The sequence below is a fragment of the Cygnus atratus genome, chromosome 8, assembly GCF_013377495.2.
Source record: "Cygnus atratus isolate AKBS03 ecotype Queensland, Australia chromosome 8, CAtr_DNAZoo_HiC_assembly, whole genome shotgun sequence".
Taxonomy (NCBI): Eukaryota; Metazoa; Chordata; class Aves; order Anseriformes; family Anatidae; genus Cygnus; species Cygnus atratus.
Genome location: NC_066369.1, coordinates 835,426 through 856,150, shown reverse-complemented (window position 1 = coordinate 856,150; position 20,725 = coordinate 835,426). Strand labels below are relative to the sequence as shown.

General features: G+C 33.5%; 2 protein-coding genes across 8 annotated transcripts in view; one reads left to right on the top strand and one right to left on the bottom strand.

Annotated features, from left to right (window-relative positions):
* Positions 1-13,573, top strand: part of GLMN (glomulin, FKBP associated protein) — a 21,444-nt gene extending 7,871 nt beyond the window's left edge. For 5 of the 7 annotated variants that reach the window (XM_035537693.2, XM_035537692.2, XM_050712259.1 and 2 more), the window contains 12 exons: positions 563-750; positions 1,218-1,271; positions 2,183-2,213; positions 2,581-2,670; positions 3,169-3,210; positions 3,297-3,370; positions 3,687-3,771; positions 5,564-5,673; positions 6,849-6,912; positions 10,697-10,820; positions 12,247-12,329; positions 12,461-13,573. In XM_035537693.2, coding sequence (XP_035393586.1) covers positions 563-750; positions 1,218-1,271; positions 2,183-2,213; positions 2,581-2,670; positions 3,169-3,210; positions 3,297-3,370; positions 3,687-3,771; positions 5,564-5,673; positions 6,849-6,912; positions 10,697-10,820; positions 12,247-12,329; positions 12,461-12,568 — 1,053 coding nt within the window. In that variant the 3' untranslated portion in view covers positions 12,569-13,573. The remainder of the gene's footprint in view (positions 1-562; positions 751-1,217; positions 1,272-2,182; positions 2,214-2,580; positions 2,671-3,168; positions 3,211-3,296; positions 3,371-3,686; positions 3,772-5,563; positions 5,674-6,848; positions 6,913-10,696; positions 10,821-12,246; positions 12,330-12,460) is intronic. The other 2 variants (XM_035537694.2, XR_004777288.2) reach the window with 2 other exon arrangements.
* On the bottom strand, positions 13,571-20,725 carry C8H1orf146 (chromosome 8 C1orf146 homolog). The gene is made up of 6 exons (XM_035537696.1): positions 20,636-20,725; positions 20,034-20,148; positions 18,055-18,148; positions 16,818-16,986; positions 15,053-15,131; positions 13,571-13,690 (listed from the first exon to the last, which is right to left on the bottom strand). Exons 2-6 carry the CDS (start codon positions 20,100-20,102, stop codon positions 13,571-13,573), a joined length of 531 nt encoding a protein of 176 aa, XP_035393589.1. The 5' UTR covers positions 20,103-20,148; positions 20,636-20,725.

The window sequence follows — 20,725 nt, the reverse complement described above, 5'->3', positions numbered from 1 at the left end:
TCTCTGCTTCTTCATAATCCATACAATAAGAATTACAAAAATGTGTGGAAAAAAGTACTTAATATTTGTGAAGTACTCAGGTGTCATTGTGTTGTGAATTGCTGGAAAGAAAGGCCGTACAAAACGATTCTAACTTTAAAACAGGGCTTGCCTTTAGTAGATAAACATTACATTGCATATGACCAGTGATCAAAAAGCAAAATACTAAGTGAGTGTTCAGTGAAAAACACACGGGTCCTGTGGCATAATGTGATCATGAAGCTATCATTCATAGCTTTTGTGGATAAGGGAGCCAAATTGGGTTTTGCAGGGTGACTTTAATTTTGTCTTTTGCTAACTTTTGAGTGCTTGACTTTGCTATCTTGGTAACATTCTTCTGACAGTGGTTATTTTTCCTGGAAGGCTTTTTTATGTATGTATCATAAATATTCACAAAATATTTCTAGTAACTTATACATATGCTACATAAGAGATTTTACTGTAAATACAGCTTAAGCTTTTAAAAGTATTGGGTATGCGGTTTTCTAAAGGCAACTGAATGAAATCCAACTTTCCTTTTTAGGACATTTTGCAGGATATAAGAGAATTGATGCCACTAGTATTTTTACATCATAAAGGCAGAAGATCATACTGGGAGAATCAGGAGTTTGAGGACATAGAGCGAAAGAATTCTGCAGGTTCTTTGGCATGTCTGTCATATCTGATGTTTGTTCAGCATTTTGGTATCAATTGCTTTCCAATGGTATTTAGGTAAGAGCTATTCTTAGTGAGGACCTACTGTAAGCTTGTATTTTGAAGTTTGTTTCTGAGCAGAACAAAACGTTTTATTTGGAATAGCTTTAATGAAAGCTGTGGATTTCCCTAGTATTTATTTTTTTGCTAACATTTATCATTTATGTAGCTTAAGAACATACTTCAGTCTTTTAGATTACTTTATTACTGCTTAATTGTAGATGAGCTGACCTTTTAAAGAAACTGATAGGATTTGTCTCATTCTGAAAATGAACATATATGAAAATTTCAATTATAAATTTATAGGCAGATGTCAACTGCAAATTATGAACAGAAATTTGACTTATTGCTGTGTCTATTTCAAAATTATAAATTTTGTAAAAGTGATTTTGTAGATTTTTCAATAGACTAAACCAGTCAAATATATTAACTGTAACGATGTGTGTCTTTATGCAGTTTAATATAAACCTAACTTTCTCTTCTAGTCCATCATACCTTCTGCAGTGCAATATGACACATATTGAAGTGCTGCTGAAAAGGTAGGTTATGTGATATTTGGATTTCTAGATAATGTGTGTCAGGTGTTTGTCCTATGGTTTATTCCTGATCTTTTATAGTAATTCATATAAATGAAAATCAAATAAATTCAGAGGAGGTTTTTAAAGCTCAAGGTTAAAATGGCAAGCTCCATGATAAGATAGCGTTCTCTTTTTCTAAGAGTCATAAAAAGTTGCCTAAAACATTCATTTATTGTTTTTAGAAACTTTATTCTGAAAATGCAACATTAAGGCCATTTATACCCATGAAGAATATTTAGTAGTAAACTGTTACAGAGTTACAAATAAATACACATTCTAACAGAAACTATAATGATAGTACTTATTTGAATGTATTCTGGTATGATACGCAATCTAATTAGAAGTTGTGCTTTCTAGAGGAAACCAGACTTTCTGCATATTGTGTTTATTTTGTCTTCCATAAGAAGCAGCGTTGACCAAACAATTTCTAGCATTGCTGTAGAAGGGAAGCATTATCACTGCTTATCATTTTGTGGTAAAATTTAAACAAAATTTCTTGGCCTCTTCCAAGGCCAAAACAAATCTTAGGATTTGTCATGTTTTTCTTTGGCTTGCAGAATTATGCATGTGAAATCATCTGTGAAGCTTCATTTTATTTGTTGATTAATACCTGTGGGATATGAACTACTGCCTTTGAGCATTTACAGATATTGAGAGGGGGAAGAAGTTGACCCTAAAGAGAAGAGTCCAGTTTGCAATTTTTTATCAGTCAATATATTCTGAAAATCTTTGAGAGACGTTATGAAGGTATCATATTTGGAAAGCAGAATGAAAATTGTTGAGGGCCAAGTTTCTTTTTGACATCTGTTCTACAATTTCATCTGAAAGCATCTCTTTAATTTACAACAATTTTAATGTCTTTTTCTTTCTAGAACAGAAGAATCTATGTTATCTAAAGGACTTGTAAGTTTATTTTTCGTTTAATCAAATTTTCATTATTAGAATGCTTACTCTTTCTGATTTGAGAAACAGTAAAACTTAAGTTTCCCTTTCTTAGAAAGGTGTACAAATAATAGTTCAGATAATATTTTCTTAAGTCTTACAAACGTTTAAATTTATTGAACATTACACACATGCATATACCTTTAAATTACCGTTACCACTTAAATTTGTAGCTCCTAGGAGCTTTGGATATGCAAAAGAGCATTTATGGTAAAGGCAGTTGTAGCCATGAAATGTGAAACATGTAAATTAATGTCTTGTATATGTACAAGGTGTTGGTAGTTGTTTTTTGTTTATTTGTTTGCCTCTTTTTTTTTCTCACCCACAGGATCTGTTTGAGAGCTGTTTATTGAGGATGGAAGATAATAGCCTTCTCCATCAGTATTTAGAATTCAGAGATTTTATTAACGTGCCTCAGGTAATAAGAAGCAATGTACAGAAGTCTCTGTAGTTGATTATAAATAATACCTACCAGTTTTCTACGTGTTTGAGAGGGAATATACTACTGAACCTGTATACAATTGTGTTGTCAAATTGAAACCTGTAGTGTCATGCTATACAGAATTGTTTGTCTTCTATGTGCAGCAGCATGAAGTTACTGTGACAACTAAAATACACTAAGTGTATGTACAGGCCACCGAGGCAGCTGGGCACTGATTTTAGCTGAAAGAGAGCACTTGCTAATTTTTGCTTCTTCCTTGGAAGTGTGTTGCTTGATCGCATTCTTATTTGGACACAGTTGTTAGTGGGTTGAGGTTTTTTTTGGTTGTTTGTGGTCGTTTGTTTGGTTTGTTTGTTAATACCTTGAATAGATTTTATTCAGTGTGAGGTAGTAATAATAATCTTCATGTAATTAAAATAATAATAATAATCTGCATGTAATTACGATTTATATTTTTTTTTTGTCTAACTGCAGGATTTGGTGAAAGTTATGACCCTTTGTCCCATAGAGCACCTGGTATGTAATAAAACACACAGAATGAATTATGTGATTTTTTTTTTTAATTAGAAAACTATCAGATAACTTTTTATTATTATTTTTAGAGAAAGAAGAGTTTAAATATGTTGCAGTTGTTCATAGACAAATTTGATGCAGAAGGAAAGTACACGTTATTCAGGTATGCATTCAAATGAGTGTAGATTGTGTAATATAAGCCTTGTTGCAACTTAATTGCTTAGAAACTCAGTCAGAAATCATTTTTATCTATCTGGTAAGCCACAATAGTTTCACTATGTTAAATTGTGGATAAATAATGAATTTCAGTTGCCTTTCATAAAATCATCTGTCTTATGTAACCCAGTGTTTAAAAGTTGGATATTTTCTTTTTCTGAGGTGGAAGTCCCACTTAGTGAATAAGGCCATAATATCATCCAAGTCTTGAGCTAACTGTATAGGCAGCTTTTAAATGATAATATCTTTATTTTTGTTTGAAGGTGTTTACTAAAGACAAGCAACCATGCTGGTGTAGAGGGATACATTATTCAAAAAATAAAAGATCAGATTCACTTATCATTAACGGTAAGCCTATTGCCTTTAAAAAAAAAAAAATTTGTCATCTCAAATGTTGAGCAAGTACATATAACTTAACATTTGAGTGATGCATTTAAAACAAAAAACAAAAAAAACCCCAACAACTATACATTGAAAAGAAACATAAGATTGAGAAATAATTAAAAATACTTATTTGGCTTTTTTCTGTGTATGTATTTTTACGTTATAATTTTACATATGTGCAGTTTTAATTACACGATTTTACAGTATTTTACAGGTTATTACTACCTTCTCTGTGCTTGAAAAACATAGTCCTTAAGGGGGAACTGCTTGTTTTTTTTTTTTTAATTCTTGCATTTCCTGAATATAATTCAAATACTACAGTCTAGACTATTGATTTTTCTCTTGGGTTTTATTATGACAGTCAGCATTATATTATGAGTGCTTCACAAATGTTATATTCGTCAGAAAGGGTTGAGCCAGATCAAAGCCATTTAAATCTCATATTTTATAATAATTTATACCAGGAAATTGGAAAACTTAATAAATAAATGATTATCTCTTTTTCTTTTCTTTTTTTTTTCTTTTCCTGTCTCCTCCCCTGTTTACTTAAGGCCTTTTTCAAAGCAGATTTCATCTCCAAGGTCTTCATTTTGTCAAACAGGACAACATATTAAACTTGCACATATTTCATGCTAGCGTTTATGAAGTGTAACAATTATAATATAGTACCAAGGGCACGACTGTGTTAGAGAACTGTGAATTACTATGTATTAGATCATAGTCTGTCCTGTATATGGAATCAGCAGGGGGTGAAGAAATTAATACTATGAAAATTCTCCCAAAAGAAGCTTGCACTAAAATTGAATAGCTAAAATACATTCTGAAAATTCTTTACTACTGAATTTGTTGACTATGCAGCTTCAGAATTCTGTCAATACAGAACTTCTATGTAGAGCAAGCTGTCTAAAAGTCTAATAATTTTAAAATTTTATCATATGAATTTGAATATTCTGTGTTTGTTGCAAAGAATCCTGGTATAGACATCATGATATGTCGATGTCATTTTTACATTTTTTCAATGTGGATAACATTTTTACTGCCCAGGTAGTCTTTTTTTAGGTTTCTCATCTGATCTAACTTAACACTGACAGGTACCCTTCTTGTCTCATCTAATATCAGTATACAGATAGAGAGGATTATGAAGAGACTAATTTATATACTTTGATCACATGTAGTAATTAGAAAATATTTCCTCCAGCATTTGATTTGTGTATTTATTAGCTTTCTGTTTTCCCCAAATTATTCTTGTTAATCATAGAATATCCTGAGTTGGAAGGGACCCACAAGGATCATTGAGTCCAGCTCCTGGCTCCACACAGGACCACCCAAAAAACATATTTCTGAGGGCAAAGTCCAAATACTTCTTGAACTCCACCAGGCTTGGTGCTTCCCTGGGGAGCCTGTTGCAGTGTCTGACCACCCTCTCAGTGAAGAACCTTTCCCTAATACCCAGCCTGACCCTCCCCTGTCCCAGCTCCATGCCATTCCCTCGGGTCCTGTCGCTGTCCCCAGAGAGCAGAGCTCAGCGCCTGCCTCTCTTCTCCCCTTGTGAAGAAGCTGCAGGCCGCCATGAGACTTCCCCTCAGCCTCCTCTGCTCTGGGCTGAAGAAACAGAGTGACCTCAGCTGCTCCTCATATGTCTTCCCTTTTAGACCCTCTGCCATTATATTATTTATGTTAAATTACTTAAGATTTATTTATCTTTATTTAAGATTTAAATTTTGTACTCAGATAAACTTTCTGTATCATTTTTCAGAAGGCACATGACAACGTCTGGTTTACAGGACATCACCTGATCTCCCTTCTAGATTTAGTGCTTTTCCTTCCTGAAGGCGCTGAGACAGATCTTCTCCAAAACTCGGATAGGTGAGTTGTAGTTACAATTAGAGGCTTTTCTCACTTTTATTTTTTTTTAATTGCTTTAACAAAAGTCAGACTACCTTACTACATTATTAATGAAGTGACAACATCAATGTATTTTAGATTCGTTTTGAAATAGAGCTGCAAATGATCATTTATTTAAAACATCATTTCAACTAACTGTGCATAGAAGAATGTTACAGTGCTATTATATTGGTGTTAACAATAAGAAATGTATTCTTCCTGCATTCCTCAAGAATATAAGGCCTTATGTCAGACTACGGAGCTAATTGGTAAAGCATTATTCCTTCAGAAATGCATGGTTTATCATTTTTCTGCAGAAACAGAAGAATAACTGCAGCAATTGGCAGAACAGAAGAAATGTGGTGTGTTGCCTTACATGATACAGGGGTATAACAATGATCTGATGTAACTTACAGCACACAGCCTTGTCAAGGCTCTTGCACAGATTGCTGCTGGTAGCCCTGTATGTCATGAGTTTCTGCTCTGATACAGAGGTATCTCAACAATACTTGCATTAAATAATATAAAAATAATTGGAAATGTCTCTGGAAATCTCCTGTACAGGACAAGTCTCTTCATATGTGATGAATAAAAATTGAGCTTGTAAATCCACAGGATGATGGTGTCCAGATGGACACATAACTGCTTAAAAACCCAGATGTAAAATCCGTACTTGGAGACAGTGCTACTGTTTATCTGGAAAAAGCAATAAATATTTTTTTGCTTAAAAAAAAAAAAGTAGAGTAAAACAAAAGCAAAATACACATTTAAAAAGCATACAAAAGTAAAAAAAATCAATACAGTAAAAAAGAAAACTGCTAGACTAGTTTCAAATCAACTGTGGATCTCACCGGTGATATATATTAGAAATTCTGTAATATAGTTCTTTCTCTTCAGAAAACTCTTTTCCTCGCAATCACTGACCTTGTCTAATCTGCTGCTGGTTTTAATCTTACTTGTGAAGTGTCAGCTTCTGTTGTAACAGGGGAGTCACTGCACACTGGTGCTCTCAATTAAGCTATATTACTCAACAGAGAAGTAATTTCATTTTATACAAAGGGATATTTTTAGGATGCCTAGGTAATGGGCAATTTAAGTTATCACCCCTGTAATAAATATCTGCACTTTAAATGATCAGTAGTGTTTCTCATTCACAGGATTATGGCATCACTAAATCTGCTGAGATACTTAGTCATTAAGGATTGTGAAAGTGACAATCAAGTAAGTAGTAACTGATTTGAAACTGATTGATTTCTGATTAGCAGAGGACTGAGAGTTTCCTCAAGTCAAAAACATGTTTTTTGCATTTTTCTCCAAAATGGACAGCAATCCAGAAGTGATATTTTACTTGGCTGTATTTAGAGATGCATGATGTGTTACTTTATCCTGATGAAATTTGGTTGCATTCATATTTAACTGTTACCATAAACAAGCTAATCCTTTTACTCTGCCTAATGAGTTCTGGTCACTGTCCATAATTTTAGAGTATGTCACCATCAAATAACATCCCTATCAAGTATTCCCATAAGAAAAAAAAATCATTAGTCTTGATTATTTATTCACTGATAAGCCCCCAAGTGAATATCTTAATAATGGATTTCTTTACAAGCCTTTGCAATTCAGAAGATCCCATTTATTCATCTTTAGGTAAAATATTTTTTGTGCAACATGCTTAAAGTCATTAGCATCAAGATTTCTCAGAAAATATTTAATAATCATATTTAAATAGTTTTTAACTGTGCAAAGACGTATTCTTTATTTACGCATGATAGGTACATATTAACAGCTTCTCTGGGTATTAACATAGAAAAAGGTTTTGTCTGTGAGATCCATCTTCTGAAGTAATGAAAGGAATTGATAGGCCTGTCCAGGTTTCTGTTCCATTGCTTTATCAGATATAGCCTGTTTTATGCAGAAAGGCAACTTGCCAGGCTAAACTGCCCACCGGTGCAGTTTACCTATGTATTTATTATACCTATATCTTTTTACCTTCATTTCTCCTGTGTGTGGATGTTTGAATGTAGATATTTCAGGAATACTCTGTATATACTTCGCAGTATATTTTAAATGAAACTGCCCTTATGTGTTTTATCCATATAATGTTACGCTGCCTCACTTTTTACTGGGATTTTATTACTTTGTAATACCTACGTCTTTCTTCTCTGTTTTGTTTAGCTCTTTTCTGTCTGAAGCAGTCAGCGATACCTGTTAGTGGTAAATCAGTGCTAACTCTTTGTTATTCAAGTGCTGTGTGGCTTTTCAAGGTAGTATATTATGATGGATCTGGGTCTTTTTCGTGTGTGTAGTCACTCCTGTTCATCTGCAGATGAGGGACGTGTGTTTCTGGGTAGTCAGAAATTTTGTTTTAATTTTCACAGCTGGGTTGATATTCAGACTTCATATTCCTGCGGATGATTTATAGGTGCTCTGACTTTCATTGTGTTACTACAGCTTAGAAGAGCCAGTGGAATTATGTGTGGTTTAGTTTTCTGATTACATTCTGTTACCAAATGACTATTTATTCTAATAATAATTTCAACTTCTCTTGACTCCTTTCAAATCATTATGTTCCAACGTTCCTCTAACTTATGCAATTCAGTAGCTTTTTATCTGCTATATCTTGCAGTGTATCACCTATCTCATTAGTACTAAACGTTTTGATTTTGCGTTAAAATACTTCTTAAAATTAGTGATAGTGTAAAGATAAATTACTTTTCAGTTTTAAAGTACAGTAAAGCCTTTCCTGCCTTCAATAAGCAGTATCATAGCCAGACAAACATTCCAACCAGCAGATAAGTATACTAAGATATTTTGTTGTTTATCACCCAGTTCCTCTACTTTCTTTATGGTTTGGAGTAATTGACTTTGGCACCTCTTTTTCTGCTTTTAAAATACAGAAAAAATTCTGATCTACTTTTAGAGCACTTGTGGGTTCTATGAATACCAGCTTCTTAAGTGCCTAATGATGTTATTTAAATAGAATAATAATATCATGATTGGTAGTGATTACTAAAACAGTTATGAAAATGAATAGTAAAAATAGCTTTCAATTGGTGCATTTCTAATTTATTATTTAATTAGTTAGCATTGATAGACTCTTTCTCAGATTTATGGTGTAATTTCAATTTAAGTACTCATTATAGCCTACTGTATTTCATGTAAATGCATAGCTTTGTAAGAAAAAAAAGTTCCCCTTTTATTATTATTAAAAATTTATATGTAGTAGCACGCAATTGCTGTAACATTCATGTCTAGTGTCTGCCATAAAGAATGTCCTTACAGTTTGAGGAGAAAATAACATCACCGCTTCTGAAGTTTTCCCTAAAATAAATCTAAGTGCTGCCACTTCTTCTTGACTTCCCCCCGTCTCCCTTCATACAGCACAAGTGGGATGCAAAGAAAATGCTTCCTTTCATGTCAGTTTGGATGTTTTGATTGCTGCGTAACAAGCACTTTCACTAATCAAGTATAAAAATGAGATTTTTCTGAATTGTTATTTTTTCATTTCAGCACCATTCATGTGGAAGTTATTACTGGTCTTATTTGATCACTTACCTTTGTGTCACTTAGCATTCAAATTTGGTGAATTATCCCCTGTAATCAACAATGCCATTTAACATCAAGAATTCTTATTTTTTTTCATCTTTACCCTGCCCTTTGATGATACTGCCTGAGGAAAGGAGTCATATAAATAGCTCCTGTATCTAAAGACACAAAGACTGCTTTATATGTTTTTTTCTACAGAAGTTTTGTAACTACAAGTTTAGAAGGTGCCAAAGCAGTGTAGTTTTCCTCTCATGGCATATAACTTTGAACAGCCTTGGTTTTGAGCATCTTTTTGTCATATCACTTGCTTCATGAATACCATTTATATACTCCTTTCACCCATCCCAAACTGGGGAGGAGGTTTGTGTGTCACTTCGGCTACTGTGCCTAAGGGCATAAATAAATACAGAGCATAACGATATAATATTTATTTTTTGTGTGATTCACTAGGGATTTCATTAAAATCTTAACAGTGGTAGAACGCTGAATGCTTTTTGTGGTTTTATATATATACACACTTCATATAAAAATTTATATATATATATATATATATATATATATACACGCATATAGTGAAGTTAACAAGGAAAAACTATGTAACTAGATTGTAAAGCCTGGGGGGCTGGCGTTACTTGCCAGCAAATTCGGAGTTATCAGCACATCAGAATCAGTAACAAGTCTGAACTCTTACTAGTGTGGTTGTATGTGTATAGTAGCAACACTGGTACAGCTTAAAGCAAAATTTGATTCTGCAGTAAGCAAATATCTAATTTTTTTTGTATATATTTTAAGGTAGATTGGAACATGGTGCATATTTGGTACATGTTCTAAAAACAATAGATAAAAAGACCTTAAAAGTAAGTACATATAATTCCTACATACTGGCAGAGTGTAATTTACCATGACAGTTCAGAATACAAAGGCTGAATTAGCAGCATATCCAGTAACACTCCTCCATTGCTTCTTAAACTAATTGCGATATAGACAAGAACCTTATTATGTGAGGAGCATGACATTTACCACAGCTTTCATTTGTCATCTCAATACAATGGTGATTTAGAAATGTTAATTCAAATACTTGTGCTATTTTGCCACTGTACCAACATACCAAGCTCCTTTCAGCTTTATTTACGAGAATGAGTTGAAAATGTGCATTTCCATTGCTGTAGTTATTCTTGTACATACCACATTTGCCCTTTTTCTTGACTTCTTCATCCTCTAATTTTCAAAAAATAACTTTGAAAATGCAGGAGAGTAGAAAGAAAGGAGCTTAAATATCTGTCACCATGCTATTCTTCCTTAAGAATAAGTGGTTAAGTTTAAGTTCTTTTTTTTCTTTCTTTCCAGCACAGCAGTGTATGTTATAAAGACTAGTCAAAACTTCTGCTTGAAAACTTAGCATTGTGATGCTTCATTAAAAATAATTTCCAATCTTCTCTGTTCTTTTCTTTTTGAATAGACTGGTGTATGGACCACACTTGCTAAGATTGAGAAAAATTTTTTAAAACCACTGCATGTAGGACTCAATATGTCAAAAGCACACTATGAAGCAGAAATAAAGAATAAGAGAGAAAACAGAAGAGGTTAGTTGTTTTCTTCTTAGCTTTGTTTACATTCAGAACCTTTGGAAACAAAGAATTGGTGAATGATGTATAGATTACATTTTTATTTAACTGTTCATGCTATTCCAGGTTTCAAATAATAATTCAGGAGTTGCTATATGTGATATTAATACTTTTCATGATTAGTCAGAAAAATCTGAACTTGTTTCTCTCTCATCACATTTGTAAACCTTATGGAATCGTGACAGAAACGTCATATGAAGACATTCAAACCTTGTTCTGCATTTATACTTTTGATTTTAAGGTTAGACAGGAGCATCTAAGTCTCTCTGTGAATATATAGCCCTTAGGTTTCATACTAGATGTGGGGAGGCTAACGAGAAGAAATAATTCACATAGCAAATAGGTACTCTCTTAAAGCCTGAAGGGTTACACTGATTTTTTTTTTTTTTTAAATCTGACACACAGAATCAGATTCTGCTCAGGGTTAAGCAGATACATCCCGCAGGGAATGAGAGCTATAGCTGCTTTAGGCCATCTCTGTGTATGTCACATCCTCTGTTCCTTTGTGGTCTCCAGTATAATTAAGAGAGCCCAAGGAAATTGCTTCTGCTGCCAGAAATGTCAGTACAGTCTTTTGCCCCTAGTCTTATCCTCTCGTGTTGTTATAAACTATATAAGTACAAGGCAGAGTGAGGGGACTTTTTTCTGAAGGTAACCTGTGGATATCTTTCTAAAGGGAACCTTTCTTTTAAAGAAAAAGCTTCCTAATTCATTTTTGTCTCTTACATTTCTCTAGCCTTTGACAAAGCAAAGAGATCTGAGTTCAGAAGAGAACATCTAACTCATAAAAAAATAAATTGTTTAGTCTTTCTCCCCAGTGTATAATCTTTGTAAGCATTACATTAAATTTCAAGTACATGGTTTGAACGTTAGAATTTTCCTCTTAGTTTTCAAACTATCCATGTAGCTTTATCAGTGGTAAGTAGTCTGTCAGAAACAGACACCTGAAGCCTTTTCTTAATTAAATAAATATTTCATGTCTGGGTTTGTTGCTTGAAGCTCAAGGATCTCCTGCTATCTCTGGATGTGAAAGTATTAAAAATGTATCCAAAAAGTGACCAGATTCTTTATATATATATATATACATATATATATATATATATTTTCCTTTTAAGGAGAATTTTAGCTATATAAAATTGTTTCACGTTACAGATATTACCTGTTTAGTAATGTAGTCATACATCATATAGTAAGTGCAAAGAGAGCATCCAGCTCAACCTGTCCTCTTAAAGTTCAGTACCTTCTCTCCTCAGTGTTTTGTCAGTCTTTAGGTTTCTGCTTTTAACAACTGCTGCCTAAAAATACTAATATATTAAATGTTTTTTTAAATATTCTAAAAGTTATGTGGAACAGCAGCTTGATCTCTGGTACTTTTCTTCTACAGAGGCAAATAATTCTAACACAGTTTGTTCTTTAACTGTCAGTGAGGAAAAGATGCCTGCCATGACTACTGAAATGCAGCTTCAGGTGAGTTGGCAGTTCTTACCAAGCTGTTCAGAAGTATTGAATAGTTTTCAATCTAGAGACAAATGGACATGTACAGTAGATAAGAAAATCATTGTTCTGATAAAAATAACAAATCTCTTCTGTCATTTCAGGTTTTGCACTCAGCTCTCTTCACATTTGATTTAATAGAAAGTGTTCTAGCTCGAGTAGAAGAACTCATTGAAGTGAAAGTAAAAGCTGCAATGGATGAAAACATTTAGGTCTACTGAAATACTTGAATTAGCATCCTTCTTGCAAGATAATTTTGACTATTAGACTTTAGTTGAAAAGGAGACTACTAACCTTTAAAGAAGAGTAGTGTAGAGTAGCCTCTAGAAAAATTGTAAATCCTGCTTTTTGTCTTTTTTTTTTTTATTAAAAGTCTTCAGCTATTTTTATCTGTGATTCACATAGATGGCCTATTTGTTAAAGTACTCCTCTTCAGAATTTGGTGCTTTTTCCAAAGTTTAGAAAGTACGTCTACAAGGGTTTTTTTTGTTGTTGTTATGCTGTGTAAAGGGAGGTATGATTGTGCATTTCTTGTTCTGTTCATTTTCAAAATACTTTAGGTAATAGTTACTGACTGGTGTTCTGAATTATGAAGATTTTTATAAATTAACTTGGAGAGACGTGAATTAAAAAGCACTGTTTAAGCAGTTGCTATTTTTATTAGCACTTTTTGACAAACAAGCTTCTATATTTACAAACTGAACTGGAAGCTATAGATAATAGACTATGGCAAACTAAACAAGGTTTAAAGAAAAACATGTCAACCTTGAGCCAAATAAGATGTTAAAACTTAGTAACAGAACAGATAACTTGTGTTTAAAAATGTACTCTGTAAGGCTTCATACACAACTATTTATGCACAGGAAAATGTTTTGAATTGTTTTGATCATTGTTGTTTCTAATGAAAGTTTTCCTTAAGATACATTACATATTTTGGGAAGTTATAAAAAGATGAATGTATAAGTTCAGAACTTAATCAAATATCAGGATGGTTTTTCTATTAGTGCAGTTAAACCACATTTTTAATTTTTTGTTAGAACATACATTGGGTATAATGTCTGTTATTTTTCACTGTATACAGTTTTAATACAATTTTTTGTTCCAAATGCATAAGTTGTACATACAGTCTTTTAAATGCAATGGTATATTTTAAGAACATTCTATATTTTGTTCAAAATGTAGCTGCTATATTTATGAATAAAAACACCAGTGAATTAATTACAATGCAACTGGTATTCCTGAAGCGTCTTCCAAACTGGACTGTTTTCCATTATGTGGGCTTTTGTCATTGCCATTTTGTAACGAATATCATCTGCACACAGCTTGGAAGTCATCTTAGAGGAAAGAAAAATATTAGAAGTAGGTAACAATTCTTTTTAGATAAACAAATGTTCAATATCTTATTTTTCAAATAGTGCAAATGTATTTATCATAATGAAATTTTAATCACGTTTTCTGAAGTAAATATTTAGAAATAATGTACACAGAGGTGACTGGATGTATTCCTTTAGCTGCAAGACCAGTCCTAAAGTAACTGGTTCCATCAGCATTGCTTCTGATTATCTGGATAGTATTTCAAGAGGAGTTGGTGTGATAGCTCAGGACTAGTTGGATGGTATTGTTCCCTTGGCCTATGCTAGAACAACAAAAAAATATTTTTTAGGCCCTATGACAATTAGGGACCCTCATGCAAGAGGTCATTAAATTGGCTCTGTACTGCATTAGCAAGAAATAATGTAATGGCAACTTGTAGTATGTACTATGTCACTTCTTACAGGGCTGTCCTGTTGAAATCTGGAGTATTCATTCTGAACAAGCAGAAAAGCACATTCAAGTTTATAGAATCAACAGTAACCTTAAAAGCTTTTAAGTTAATGCTTCATTAAGAGATGAGACCACAATAGAGTCCATAAAAAGTTAGAAAAGTACAATGTTCAACCTTGTAATAAGTGTTTAACAACTCTTCACATGCAATAAATGAGATGTAGGTTACACATTTAAAATGATGAATACTCTAAACAGGGTAATACTTACTATTTTTAGATAACTTCAGGAAAGGACAAAAATTCCTATTTGATTTCTAACATGCTATCTAACCTACTTTTTTAATTTTTGGTACATGAGAGGCTGCTAGTATTGTTATAGTTAGTGTGCAAGTTAAAATTCTTGTGGAAAAAAAATGTTCTTAAAAGCAGATTAGTGAACATACTTTAATAATGTGTATGTGTACAGGATATGTTGCTGTTACAGATAAATTACACTTGTTAAGCTATAGGAATAACATTATTATGTGCATCATTTAAAAATCTACAGGTAACCAGAGTTTTCAGATAGCTATTTTACTTTAAGAAGCCATTACATACTTAGATCTCATTGATGAAATCAAGACACCCTAAAGTAACTGTGGTAAGAGCTGAATTAGCTCTTAAGTATCTCATTTGTTTTCATACATGCTATTAGAAGCTTTTAAAGTTACCTTTAACAATAGTTTAAACCTTTGGTTAAAGAACTGAGCAACAATTTTACCTCAAGGTTATACATGGATTGTGGTCAATATGACACAAGGTTCCAGTAAGGAAAATTAAGTATTTTCTAATTTGTTTATTTATTTATTTTACTTTTCCTGGTTAATATACTTCTGAAGTACTTGAAGTTCTGAGGAGCTAATACTTTTAAGTATATGTAACTAGACTTACCTTAGCTATAGTTAGCATTAACTTAACCGTTTCAGCAGTATTATGAACTGGTATTACATGTAAATTGCTGCCCAGGAATCTGCACATCAAAATAAATTTAGGTTACTTTCTGAATGCACTTGAATTGTTATGCCATAGAACTCAGAAATCACTCCCACACAATCTAAACAACTTCTATGTCTGCACCACAAATTGCTTTTATTTTTTAGATGAAGAAGATTGCTTTTATCTTTAACGGCAACAGGAGAATTCATGCTGTTTGTATACCTATCTGTCCCATTTCTATACCATTTGTTCAGCTGCTTGAACTATATCTTTGTAGTATGCTATCTAAATATAGCAATCCGTACATGAATTAGATGTGATTAAGATTACGTGAAATTCTTAGAATTATCTCACAAAGACTTGGGCCAATAATTTAACCTTATTCCAATAATTTAACCTGAAATTCATTCTCTCTCTATAAAGTTACTCATATGCATACATGCTTGAGAATGGAATCTGAAGATTAAAATAACTAGCACCAGTTGTCATTCAAGGCAGTCATGGAAGAGAGGTATCAAAGCTTAAGCAAGCACAGAACTGCTCTCTTTAGACTTTTAGCCTAAGTATGTTGTAACAGTGACACTAAAGTTAGCATTGCTGTCATTTTCTGTTGTAGAAAATATAATTTAATCTAAAAATATAAATATCTAAAATATAATTGCCTTGTCACTATCAATTTGGCGTGGCCTGAAATGAGAAAACTATTTTTTTATTTTAATAAAATTACTGACTTGCCAAAGGGAATGTATTTTCAAAATGTCACGTTTGTTAGTGATCAACACACTTCCAAATCAGCTGAATATAGGCACAAAAGTAGATTAAGAATTAGCATTGCCATCAGCTGAATAATACGTTCTTGCTGAATGGTGGCAGAGCTTTTAAGAGCTCTCATGAAAATTTATGGAATTTTCATATAAGGATAATGGATTTCCTACATTTCATCCCATACGCTCTGCTACTCATCAGCATTTTGGCAATGTGCCCTGGATTTAATGAACGTGGTACTAGTTTCAAGGAGGTAAAAATCAAAGACTCCATTAGAATAGTCACTTCTTTGATGTCAAGAGCGAAAATCAACTGCAGTTAAGACTACTGTACCTACCTGAAAATAGTTTTGATTAAACGTATGGAACAGAATCTGATAACTGTTCTCAGCAGGTGCATACTGAAACATCTAAGTTTTCAAGCTTCATTAGAAATCACAGATAATATTTTAAATACACCAGTTTTGATGTCCAGTTTTATACTCCTAGCGTAGAATAACATTATTTCCATTGTTTAGCTGTGCATAATAGACACTGTTCAAAGTGAACAGATTTTAAAACCTGGTAAGGAATCTGTACTTTACAATAAAGCCTTTTCACATGAAGAAAACTTACCTGTTCTGTTTTGAAAATGACCATGAAAAGATGCTGACAAAACTAAAAAAAAAAGTTTACGAAAATTGCCTAATTTTCCAGTGCGAGAGAAAAACTTGAAAAAGGATTACATAGCCATAAAGTGATTGAAAGGAAGGTTACTTGCTGTTTTGAGGAAAATCCCTTTTTGTTAACTACGACATGTCAAATTGATTCACTCAGCATTTTTTTCATTTTCCACTAATAAACTTTTTTTACTTGCCTGGGGAAAATAAAATTCATCTGAATTTAGGACTGCTGAGTAAACAGTTATTTTATTTCTTCCTAGCAATAAAAAGCTTGGTTTGATGTTGAAATCATACCTTCTCTGAATCCTAAACATTATATTCCATTCCTGTGGTCCATGAAGAGCAGCTGACAAAACCAAAAAACTATTCCGATGTATGTTTATGAACTTCTGAATTCTTTCTAAAAACTGTTCTTCCCCTCTCATAACCAAGTCTTGAGTGTCTGCCAGTATAAATGCAACACCTATTGAAGAAATTAATATAAATATATGTCATGGAAATAATGTGATTAAGCCTTCTCACTACACATACCCTGATCAGGAAGCAGAATTGTTAATCAAGTATTAGTTTAAAAGTCAATAGAACAAAATGTGTGAATGAATTCACACATCTTGATGGTGAAATGCAATCATGAGATTTGGCTAGTAATTTAAAGATAAAACTACAAAAAACTCAGAGGTTATTTTCTACCATAACATCAAAAAAGCATTCAGTCCACTCAAAAGTATAGACATCTGAATGCCTTTGCATGCAAATGCTTCAGGAACAAAAAATTGCTAATATGGAATGTATTTAGGACAAATGCAAAGACAGATTGAAGAGCTTAGCAATTCTTATCTCTAATAATTTCAAATACACTTTATCTTAAGATTAAGCTAAAATGTCTACCATGAAAAATGAAATTATAACCCCATCAACTAAGTTATTCTGAAAGGGAAAGTTATGTTGTAAATTTAGGAGGTTTAACAAGAAAATACAAAAGACTGGACCAGTCTATGCATTTAACACTTATAGTTCAGGGAAGCTTTAGACTAAAGGTCTTGTCTACCTGTCTAAAGCATCCACTGTTCTAAAAAGGATGGATAGGTGTTTCATGTTTGCAGTTTCAGTGATTTCCTAATCAAACCTGTTCAATCAACAAATACTCTCGTTAACTCCCTTGTTACCACCAGGACTGCAAACTCAACTGAAATAATTAAAGCCAAAGATCTCAGTTCAGTCTTACATTTACAGCCATGTATACTAAAAAATCTCGATGGCTATCTTAGGTTTAAATGGCACTCAACAAGTTTACTCAGTTTTAACAAAAATATACTAAACAGTCCAGCTGATGATCACCAAATCCAATGTAGAGATCAATGGAAACATTCCATCCTCTGACTTAAAGTGCTACCATATCACAGCTCCTTCCATGACTGCATGACACCCCAACACAGAAGCTTTTATTCAGTTCACTGCAGCCTACAACAGAGCCTGACTCTGTGCATCATTAGAGATTAGGAGTTTAAAAACAAACTTCAAAGTACCGTACCAGAAAGAGAAAAAATCACAGATCCAATTTCCACTGATTCTGAATATCGAACTCTGTGTTGTTGCCTCTGTAGAACTGTAGAGATTTCATGATTCTAAATAAATTGTAATGTTATTTTTATGTTTTCAGCCAACAAATTAAATACAAAGATTTTTAAAACACTGAAGGTTTTAGATGGAACTTTAGCATCGTTGCTTTAAAAATATTTTATTCTACTTGCAATAAAAGTAGTAAAGCATTAAACTTTTTCAGTTAATTAAATTTTGAAAAATTTGTATTGAAAGATATGAAATCATTGAACGGCAATTTTGTATGCATACATTCAGTTTGCCACAGGAAACTGTTGCATAAAACATAAAGAAGCTCAAACATTTTACAGCCTATTTTTGTAAGATATGCTAAAGGAAGATTTGCAGAAGTGAGGAACATACAGTCGTGTGTTTCTAAGACTCCAGTTAATTAGACTGCATTATTTTCATGGATATCAGTATTTCATTTGGAAGATAATTCAGAAAATCTGTATGGGAGATGATTTTCATTAAAGCTTTTTGACAGTATGCAATCCAATCAGGCAAACTAAAACACTGTATCCAACATAATCATCTGCAGAATGGAGTGGGTTTGGATATAGTTTTCAGCCTACAAAAAACATTTCTGCAGTATATAAAAGCTGCTCAAGCCTAGACCACTGAATCCTTTTTAACTAACATGTTTTTTAGGTTACCCTTTTAAAATGTAGCCAACCTGCCATGTAGGGAGGTGTCATGACCTAATAAAAGAGTACAAAATACAGTCAGGATGGCAAGCGTATCCTGAAGGAGACAGCAACCAGAAATTTCATGCTTTGAATTGGTATGGAATGGGAACGCTCAGAGACAGTTACTTATGAGTACAGAGGAAAAACTCTGTACTTTAAGTCACTGTTGAAAGTCAAATATTTAATGTACAAATATAAGCAACAGCTTTAAGAAAACGATAGCTGCACAGGTAGGAGGAATCTCATAATGCAGAAGTAACCAAAACTGATACAAAGCAATACCTCTGTAAAAGAAAAGCCATCTTAGAATTGTACTTCAGCTATTTACATATCTTTGCTCACTGGGAGTCCTTGAATAGGACTCATGAATAAGGAACAAGTTAAACCAGTATAGCTGATGCAATCATCACACTGATACTTCTCACCATATTACAGATTAAGTTGTTCCTGAAACTTTTACCAAACTGGAACAGTTTACCAGCTATCTTCCCAACACAAGCAGACAAATAAGAATAGGCTTTAAAGTGAAACAACTCAGGAATTAATTCAAAACCATTCACCTATTTGCACAGCAAAGATAGAGCAATAACCTTGTTAGCCAAACTAACATAAGCTATCCTTGATTGTAAGTCAAAGCCCTCAGCCTCTAAATTCTCTCAAGCTAGCATGAAATTGGCCTCAGCTGCAGGAACTAATTATCAGCTCCTTGACAGCCCCTTTCATTATACTGGGGAATTGATATTAACAGTTATAAATATACATCACTATCTGTAAGACTATTTTAAACTGAATTGCACACTTACTGAGTAATAATCAGTATCATTGTTGATACTGTAGGGTAGAAAATAAAGCGTTTAGGGAGAAATTCAGACAATTAAAAACATTCCTGAAATAATTATTTATACTACTAATTGAAAGCAGCATCAGCACAGTGCAGAAGTGATGAGTCAGGAGAACAGGCCTAAAGCAGTACAACTCAGAATAGGAGGTGGCTAGAATACTAAATACGTACAGAAGTAGGTAGGGAAAAATAAAAATAAAAATAAAAAAGACAACAACCAGTGCTAAGGTAAAAGTAACTTCAAATAACGTTGCTGCTTAATCATCTAAAAGGTATATTAATTGATATTGAAAAAAAATTTTCCATGTATATAATGTAAAAAATACTTCTTTCACTGCTTCTTAGCGAGTCACATGCTGCTCTTGACAAATAGTCTTATACCTGCAGACCCATACTCATAATAACCGTTGTAATCCATCTTGACTGTTCCTGCCCACCACTCTCTGTCATTTTTTTGTGGTTTTAATGGCTTTGCAATGAAATCTCAGCTGCCTCTCTGAAAAAACAAAACAAAACAAAACAAAACAAGAAAATAGAGATAACAAATATCTTAATTAAAAAGATACAATATTTAAGGCACAGGGATCCATTGAAGGTATGATTAAAAAGCAGGGCACTACCCAGTTCTCCAAGATGTTTACAGGTACTTACCACCACTGAACTGATCTATATAGAATGGCAGTTACATATCTAAATGGCTTTTCACGGAATTTGCATCTAGAGGTGTTAACAGGGAGCAAGCACCCTAAATGACTTCAAGAACACATTGCTAGAAATTTCTAGAATTTCTTTGATGTCTAAGGAACTTTTGCTCTGTTTTCAAAGGGCACAGTTGTTACTCTGCTCCTTTTACAGGAAAGTATTTTTAGGCAGTCTTCCCCAGGCCACCCGCCCAGCCCGGATCAGCAGCTCTTTCCGTGGACGGCTGCGTTTCACTCTTCTGAAAGCACTCCCCGAGTCCCAGCTTGGCGTCCATTTTCTACCTGGGTGAGGAGTGCTCAGGGCAGTGGGGACACGCCTGAGGCAGCCCAAGTGGGGCCTGGCCCCTCTGAGGTGCCCGCCCGGGGCACGCC

Bases quoted from the DNA above. Each gene is read 5' to 3' on its own strand.
- C8H1orf146 (XM_035537696.1), bottom strand. From the start codon at position 20,102: ATGACAGAGAGTGGTGGGCAGGAACAGTCAAGATGGATTACAACGGTT. The intron at 15,132-16,817 runs GTATGATTTCAA...TTTGATGTGCAG, and splicing joins ATGTTTAGGATTCAGAGAAG to ATTCCTGGGCAGCAATTTAC. The intron at 13,691-15,052 runs GTAAGTCTAGTT...CTTTCCTCTAAG, and splicing joins TAATGCTAACTATAGCTAAG to ATGACTTCCAAGCTGTGTGC.